We start from the raw sequence: 9,189 nt of genomic DNA on the forward strand, positions 1-9,189 counted from the left end.
GTGGAAGGGGAAGTCCTCAGTCCTACCATGCTTGCACCCCCTAATGCAGTAGAATGTCAGGGGGTGGTAATGGGAGATGGATGGGGGAACACCCTTATGGGGGAGAGGGGAGGAAGCCTATGGACAGGAAACCTGGAAAGGGAGTAACATTTGGAATGTAATAAAGAAATATATACAATATTAAAAAAAGGAAAAATCTTAAATAAAAACATTCATGTTAAAGCTTTAAATATAGTAGGGATATATAAGAAAAAATGAGTTTCCCTATTGTTCTATGGGAGAGAAATGTATGTTCCTGGAATGCCTCTATTATATAATTTGAATTGTGGTCCAGTGGAGGGAAATATAATTATTTTCTTATATGCCTTACACCACAAATCAAATGTGGAAAATGACTGAATTTTTAATGCTGAACGATCTGTTTGGGGCATTTAACTATGTGAATGAATTCTGGACAATGAGAGCAACATTTCACTATAGAGACTTTGAGTATCTGGATAACTTACTATTACTCCTGAAGTAAGAAAGGCTTAACAGTCATAAACATCACCCTGTTATAAGGTACTATAGTCACACTGCTCCATCATCCAGAGAGCCCAGTCCTTTCTTAGTTCTTAGAAATGTGATTGGAAATGGCTTTTGGGTAACAATGGCTGATAATATCAGCCCTCTAATATAGTTTTTAGTGGCATTTCTCTTTGAATTAATAGCAATATCATCAATGAGTGTGTTGTACATCTGTAGCTTGGGACCTGTCATTCAGAATACCTACTGTCTGCCAAGACCAAGCAAGAAATAATTTAAGGTAAGGAACAGGAACAGAGGTAAATGACACAGAAGAAAAACATGTCTGTTAGCCAAGAAAGGACCTTTAAAGAAGGTCTTTGACACTAAGAAAATAAGGAAGAACAATCACACATATTCTAACAATTTAATTGAATGACTTTTTTTTCATAGAAATAACAAACTTCTCCCTAGTAAGGAAAGATCATGAGTAAGGAAAGTGATTAGGTGATTCATTTCATGAACCTACCTGCCAGCTTTTCTGCTTCTGTGATCTGTATATAAAACCTGTGCTGAGCAGCAAGGATCCTACTGCTCTGGTGTCCTGATTTCTTCACCATGCAAGGTCTCTCATTCACATCCACTGCTGCCACCTTCTTCTTGGTCCTCTGTCTGCAACTGGGGATCAATGAAGGCCAGGATAATGGGTGAGTAAAACCCTTCTCTCTTTTTTCCTGCTGGAAAAGCATAGAGAGGATCCCTTCTTGCCTGGGAACCTATATACAGTTTGAGGTTGATTTTTAGGTAGCAAAGCACTTTGTCCTTGATATTTCTCATGGATCATATGTCAAGTTCTATTCCTTTAGTATCCTCCATCTACTGCTTTCACATTTCCACAGGATGGATATGCTTGCCTATACAGTTAAGCCTCCAATGTATATGATAAGGTATACACAAACAATGACTCTCACTCTCTCTCTCATCCGTAGTTCATATCTTTCTCAGTGTACTTTATAAAGGTAAAGCGGTCTCTTAGTTCTAGCAACAGCTTCAAATGTCATTTGCAGGAGTCTCTGAGAATGACAGCCTTTATCACTGATGCATAGTCTGTGGTTGAATTAATAAAATAGTCATCGTAGATGTCATTCTCACAATAAAACTCTAGGTAAACTGAACTGAGAATAGGACCTCCGTTGAAGGAATCAGAGAAAGAACTGGAAGAGCTTAAAGGGGGCTCGAGACCCCATATGTACAACAATGCCAAGCAACCAGAGCTTCCAGGGACTAAGCCACTACCTAAAGACTATACATGGACTGACCCTGGACTCTGACCTCATAGGTAGCAATGAATATCCTAGTAAGAGCACCAGTGGAAGGGGAAGCCCTGGGTCCTGCTAAGACTGAACCCCCAGTGAACTAGACTGTTGGGGGGAGGGCGGCAATGGGGGGAGGGGGGGGAGGGGAACACCCATAAAGAGGGGAGGGGGAGGGTTTAGGGGGATGTTTGCCGGAAACCGGGAAAGGTATAACACTTGAAATGTATATAAGAAGTACTCAAGTTAATAAAAAAAAAAAAAAAAAAAAACTCTAGGTAAAGATGAGGACCTATATTAACAGTCACCCTAGGACCCAGAGGCCACCATACTGAGAGTACATGTTTTAATAAAGCTGAAAATGTGAAGAAGTTAATCAAAGTAAGAAATGTAGCCACAGGGCAAATGAAACCAGTTGAAGCAAACTAGAGATCTCTATACTCACAGCAGGATTATGATGCTGTCTTTTGGTCTGGGAAGCTTGGTCAAATGTCATTTCCTAGAAGAAATCACAAGGTTTTAAAGAGCTGACATAGGCATGCTGAGAATTCCTGCATGTTCTAGTGTAGATGGTGTTCTTTCTGGACCAGAGGATGTTCATGTTGAAATAAGCCTTAGAATTAAGTGCTTTGGCCATCCCAGTTGGCCCATAACTCTTCTGTACTTATTATTAAATATCTCCCCAGTATGGAATCCCTAGCCTCAGGAAAACACTGGCATGGTTAATTGCTATATGTACCATCCTAAAGGCTTCCAAAAAACCAGAATTTTCATTGATCTTCATATATCTTTCATAGGAACTGAATCATAGAAAAGATTGTGCTACTCTTGAAATCTAACATGTTCAGCCCTAGGAAAATGTATGAATGATGCTCTCTAAGAATCTTTTTCTACCACACATAGCACCAAAGGATATTAGCCAGGTTCCTTAGGAAGAAGATTGATCCCCTTGGCCCAAAAAGGCATTGTAAAGAGGAAGACTTATTCTTTGCTTTATATTTTGCTTTATCAATTAGGGGCCCTTTCCCCCAATTGTGGTGCGTTCACAATTCCAACTGCTCTGTTTTACTAAATAGGTCAACAATGCCTAGGTCCTATCTAGCAATCATAAGGATAAGATATTCAAGGAAGATCTATATAATCCTCCAGCACAGGGTTGTTTACATGATTCTGTGGGTATGAAGTTTGTTCTAAGGATGACTTGACTCTATTGCTCCAGCGAGGGACAAGGAGTGAGCACACTGTAGTGCAGTGATTCTTGAACAGTTCATGTTTTGGTGAGTTGTAATCATAAAATAATCTCACTGCTACTTTCTTTTTCTACTGTTATGAATAATAATGTAAATCTATGCAGGTATTTTTTCTGTGATTTTAGGTGACCCCTGTGAAAGGGTCACCTGACACACAGTATGAGCACAACTGCTAGAGAGTGTTAAGAAATAGCATGAGATAGTAGATAATCTCCTTTTATAACATTTGTCATTTGTAACTGGGAAAAGGGATGCTCCATTTTAAACAATATGTCTGTTGCTGAGTTAAACAAAAGAAAATATTCAAACAAACACACAAAAATTTCAAGGAATTCTGCTGCTTAGGAATTGATTCAAGCTATAGCAGTCCTTCCTTTACTTTATCCCCCCTTGCTCCATGATAGAATAGTGCTTTCTCCCATAATAAGGTCTCTGACCTCTCTGTGCCCTATTTTTTTCTCCCCAGAGCTGTTCCACAGCCACTTTTATTTCAACTAAATGTTCCAAGTACACCTGACGAAAATCAGGAGGTTGATATGTCACTTACTCTTCAAACACAATATAAAGAATGTCTGGTGGTAAGTAGAGAGATGGATAGTAAATTCAAGGCAAAATCTGACACGAGTTAGGAATATAATGACTTAATCTCCTGCTAATACTGCATGGTACACTTAATATCTCCATATGTGTTCTGTTGTGTGAATTTCTCAACAGTGTGGAGAACTTGGAGCAGATGATGATTCCCATTTCACAAAGAAGAAACTCTGGTCCACAAGAGTCTAGGAAGAGAAAGATTGGGAAAGAGAATGAAAATTATCTAAGCTAGAAATAGGTGGAAGAAGACAAAGAGCTCATGGAAAATTTATAGTGCTTATTCCAGGGTCCCCTGAGCATCAGTGGATTCTGATAGGACTTGTTCTCGTATGAACATCCTGCAACCATAGTTTAGAGCAGGGGTAAGAAGAGAATATGAGTGATCTGGTTCTTCTCCATTAAGACACTATTTTCCTCTTGCCCTTCTGAATAATAATTATTCATGTAAAGTTGCTAGATATGGGAGCAAACATCAGAAATATACATATGGGATATATCCTTGGCCCTAATCATACCACTGCCCTAATACTGACCATATATTCAAGGTAAAGATGAGTGCAGGTAAGATTTCAAGGCGAATGAATCTGAAACTTGTTATGAAATGCTTTCATGCAGTTTGCAGTAAAAAATCATATATACTTCTGATTTACTGCATTGCATTATTTAGTGTCAGTATAGATGAAGGGTTGAATTTCATTTAAGTGCATTATTTTCTCATTCGTTTTTGTAATCACTGAATTCTATTCACAAGTCCATCTGGGTAGCCATAACCCTAGAACAAAACTCTTAAGTTAAATGCTAGAAACAGGAGAGAAAGAGAGAGAGAGAGAGAGAGAGAGTGTGTGTGTGTGTGTGTTAGCAAGCGCATGCATATCTGTATGTATGTATTACATAAATAATATTATATAATATATAATATATAGTATAATATATTAACACAGATATTATTATGTCATACTTAAGTTAACAGGCACTCTCAGGTTTCAAAAGCAAAGAAATTGTCCTCCAAAAATTTACTTATCAAATAATTTCCAAACCTGGGCAGAGCGAGTAACTTTTATTCTTGCAGTTGAAATTGGTGAGAGTGAGAGAATAATTCAATTGTGACAGAGTTAGAATTTGCCGAGGCAGGGACCTGGCCATCATTCTCACAAAGCCTCATTCTGGAATCAATACTTAAACAACGGGACTGCTGTTCAGTGGGGGTCACATAGTAAAAGTTCACATGAGTCACTTCCAAGAACTTTAGCTGGTACCAAGGTGCAAGCCTTCCCTCAGGAGACAGGCACAGCAGAATGAATCTTCTTGCCTAGTAGATTCACTTGCACTGTCTGAATCTTGCACTCAGACTTCTGGGCTAAGTATGATGGTGTGAAGAGAGAAAACTTTGGAAAATTAGCCTGTAGAATGATAATACAACAATGAATGTAAGGTGTCTGTCCTCCTAGTCCATGTCTCAGCTATTTCCTCTTTTGTATTGCCTTCTATTTACCCTTTTTTGTACTAACAGTGAACTTTCTCTCCCGACCAGGTCAAAGTTTACCTTGTAAGTAATACACCGGTTGATGGTGGCTTCAACTATATACAAACGCGCTGCATCTGCAATGATCATCCTACCACCTTATACTGGAATTTTGAAGTCACTCGTAAGTAGAAAGAACTACTTGCTAAAGAGGAAAAATTAAAAACGTAAACATAGCTGCAGAATTTCCAGTTGGAAGCATGGAAGGGCAACATGATAGGTGGGAAGGATGCCCATGAGGAGCATTCCTGGGATCTAAAGCTCTAGATAGTATAGCGTGAGAGAGGTTAGATAAAAGGGGGTGACTTCAAATGATTTGGGGAAACTCTATCCCAGGAAGAATTTAACTGGTCATATCAGGAAAACCAGAGAACCATAGAGTGTCTGAGAGATGACTTTTGTTTTTATTTCTTCCAGAAACTTTAACATTTAGAATAATGGTTGACATTGTTAAGGATAAAGGTATCTGCCCTGATAACGTCGCAGTGGTGCCCATCTCAGGAGACCGGTACTACACAGACCGTACTGTGTACGTGAATTAACAAAGGCTTCTTATGCTTCTTTCAAAACTATTATCATTTTCTCTAAGTAAAATTGGCTGGAATACCCATTGTAATCTGTTAAATAAACTTCTTATAAGCGTCACCATGTGTTACGGTGTTGTATAAAATCTAGTATCAAAATCATGGAAGTACCCCAAATTTCTTCCATTAGTCTTTCAAAGTACCATTACTGAGACTCTATGAGTGTTTTCTATCCAGTTACATAAAGGAAAGAAGGGTGGAGAGATACTTTAGTGTGTGCACTACTTACCATGCAGGATTGAGGACATAGATTTGAATCCCCAGAACCCACATAAAGCCAGAAACTGTAGCACACGTTAATAATTTCAGTACTTCTACAGTTAGACAGGAGGCAGGTGTAGAAATCTCAGTAGAAGCTCTTGGGCAAGCTCGTTTTGTGTGTGCTGATGCTCTCTTTAAGTGAGTAGAAGAAAAGGGATAACAGTTGAGTGTGCCATGGCTCAGGGACATTCACACTCACCCATGCATACAAATCTTACAAACACACACCAAAAACTTTTAAAGAAAAGAAGAAAAAAATTCAGAAGAGAAGAGCCACTCTCAAAGAGTAGAGAGGTCACTGCTGAGATAGTCCAAATACTCAGGGAAACAAGGATGCAAGTCGCGCTGCCCAGTGCTTGACTTTTCTCTATCCTATTGCTCTCCAGGAGCTCCACCTTCATTTCCCAGAAGATGGGAATGATTTGTAACCAGGAAGGAACAGTCTGTAGTCCTCACCATGAACTAGTGTATTGCATTACATTCTGTTGCTTCTTCTCAATCAGTTCCAAATGGGGCATAGGAAATGTGGCTGACTATAAATGAAGGCTATGAGTCCTGAGTTGTTTTCTCAGATGGGACCAGCTACTGCTTTTTGATAGAAGTGAGGCACAAGCAAAGGTCCAAAAGAGCTGAAAATCATCTGGAAAATGGAAAAGTAGATTTCAAGAACTCAAAGCGGGAAATACAGAATATACTTCTCAGGTAATCATTGTAGTACTGGGTATGGATAATGGAAAGGACTTTAGAGATGCTATAAGGAGAATTAGAATCACAACAGAATATATCTCGGTAAGAAAATGGAATCAAACCCTTCAAGTCAGTGGTCTTACACAAGGATCAGAATTCAGGAGAGGGAAAAGAAGGTTGTTCAAAAAGATTATTTCACATGTTTTTGGAACACTAACATTAATTGCATGTGTAAAATGTGGTAGCTAAAATTCGTACTTCCTTCTGAATGTCTCTTGTAGTGGTTTACATCTTTGTTGAGGAACGAAGCCCTGTTTCTTTCAAAAATGCTCTTGAAGATACTTTTTCCTCTTATCTGGCTTTTTAATACTTGCATCAGACATTTACCCATGTATGCTTCTCCCTTTATCTTGGGGGATGTTCAGTTTGGGGCAGGTTCCTTTCTGAAGGAATTTATTATTTCCAAGACCAAAGTTGTCAGCTAGTTTTGTTTTTGTGTCTACAATTATTTCCCTGGGTTATTGGTTTAATTCTGTATCTGCTTTAGAAACTTCAGAAAGCTAAATGTAACAGGTAATTTGAATTGCTTTCGGTCTTCTGTTTATGCATTTGTAACCTTTTCTTAACGTCTGTGGTAGACTAGCTGAGAAAGTAAACATCTTTTAATATTGACATTAAGAAAAATGAATAGTCTTTAATTATAGTAAGCACAATCACATATATTTGCTTTAAATATATATATATATGTATGTATACACACACACCTGTGCATGCCCACATGCGCGCGTGCACACACACATGCACACACACACACACACACACACACACACACACACACACACACACACAGGCTTACTTGGCCTTTCTGACTTGGTCCTAATTTCTTTCTATTCCAATTTGGGAACAATGCTTACTTAAGGACAAAAATATATTGATACATGTTTTTTTCCTTCAATAGCTAAACTTTATCTTACCAATAAATTATTGTTCAAGTTTTACAGAATGGATTAAATTTTATTATGTCAGCATAGTAAAGTGATTACTAAAGATTTGTTATTAAATTTTCAAGATTTTAGGTTCTAGTATTTGGTAATGTACACAACAAAATATTAAAATGAAAAGTTAGAAACACTCCACTACAGTAGCTGAGGAGAAACATCTGCAAGATGTCTTAATTCTATTCTGTGAAGGAAAAAGTAAGAATATTGGGCCTCTTTTGAAAAACACATCTCATCTCTAAATCAAAAAGAAAATCACTATTATATTTCATAAACAGAAAGATAAACTGTAGTTACTCATGAATAACAACAGTACATACTCTTATATCTGTTTAGATTCAATGTACACTCACAATAATCACCACTGTGATACTGGCATCTCTAAGTAGGAAAGGCAGTATACATCTTAATATGAAACATAAAGGCAGTCTTCAAGGAACAAAGGCTAATTCTATGACTCAAAGAATACAAATATATTCAAGGAAGATGGAACATCAAAATAAAATAATGCTGGCTGACAGAGAGAACCTCAAAACAGGACCAAGGGAGGAAATTTTGTGCTAGAGTCATTAATTTCTATGACTTAATATCCTAGAAGAAATTTCAAAGTGTAAAATACTTTCATATTTTTCTCTGGGTCTGTCTGTCTGTATGCCTCTCTTCCTCTCTCTCCTCCCACACCCACCCCAATACACACAGCTGTCATACACACAGCTGTAAGCAACACTCATAAAACACAACAGTACAAGATTTCACTAACAGGAAGAGCCCAAGATTGCTGAGGAGTAATTGGTCAATGGCATTTTCAACACCAAAAAAAAAAAATTGTCCACTACTCAGAGGCAGAGAGGACACCTTCATTATGCAATATAATAGAAACACTCGATTCAATGACTGTCTTAGATACTAGTTACAATGCTTTGTGTTCCAAGTTAATTGCCCCAACTCCCTATCCCATAACATGAAAGAAACATTAACTTTCTTACTACCATTTTGCTAAGTAAGTAAAAATAAAGAGCCTTAGTAAGTTCAGTGAAAAATGGTGCTCATAGGCAACTGTGTTAGAACAGTTAGTCGCTAGTTGGCAGTGCTCTTTAGAATAGTAATGGAACTTTTAGCAGGGATAGCCTTGCTGGTGGAAGCATGCATGCCTAAGGATGAGCTTTGAAACTTTGTTCCCTCTTCCCACTTTCTCTTTTTTTCTATTGGATATTTTTTTATTTTACATTTCAAATATTATTCCCTTACCCGGTTTCTCGGAAATAAGCCCCCAAACCCATCTGCCTCCCCTTCTTCTATAAGGGTGTTCCCCTCCCCATCCACCTCCCATTCCCACCCCTCTCCCAACATTCTCCTACACTGGGGGTCCAACCTTGGCAGGACCAAGAACTTCTCCTTCCACTGGTACCCAAAAGGCTATCCTCTGCTATGTATGTAGCTGGAGCCCTGGGTCAGTCCATGTATAGTCTTTGGGTA

At 38.3% G+C, this 9,189-nt stretch overlaps 1 protein-coding gene across 1 annotated transcript; it reads left to right on the plus strand.

Moving 5' to 3' along the window:
- The first annotated feature begins 1,112 nt into the window (after positions 1-1,112).
- On the plus strand, positions 1,113-5,825 carry Pip (prolactin induced protein). The gene is made up of 4 exons (XM_032905204.1): positions 1,113-1,211; positions 3,534-3,645; positions 5,193-5,307; positions 5,601-5,825. Exons 1-4 carry the CDS (start codon positions 1,123-1,125, stop codon positions 5,723-5,725), a joined length of 441 nt encoding a protein of 146 aa, XP_032761095.1. The 5' UTR covers positions 1,113-1,122; the 3' UTR covers positions 5,726-5,825.
- Positions 5,826-9,189: the final 3,364 nt, after the last annotated feature.

The sequence above is a fragment of the Rattus rattus genome, chromosome 6 (assembly GCF_011064425.1).
Source record: "Rattus rattus isolate New Zealand chromosome 6, Rrattus_CSIRO_v1, whole genome shotgun sequence".
Taxonomy (NCBI): domain Eukaryota; kingdom Metazoa; phylum Chordata; class Mammalia; order Rodentia; family Muridae; genus Rattus; species Rattus rattus.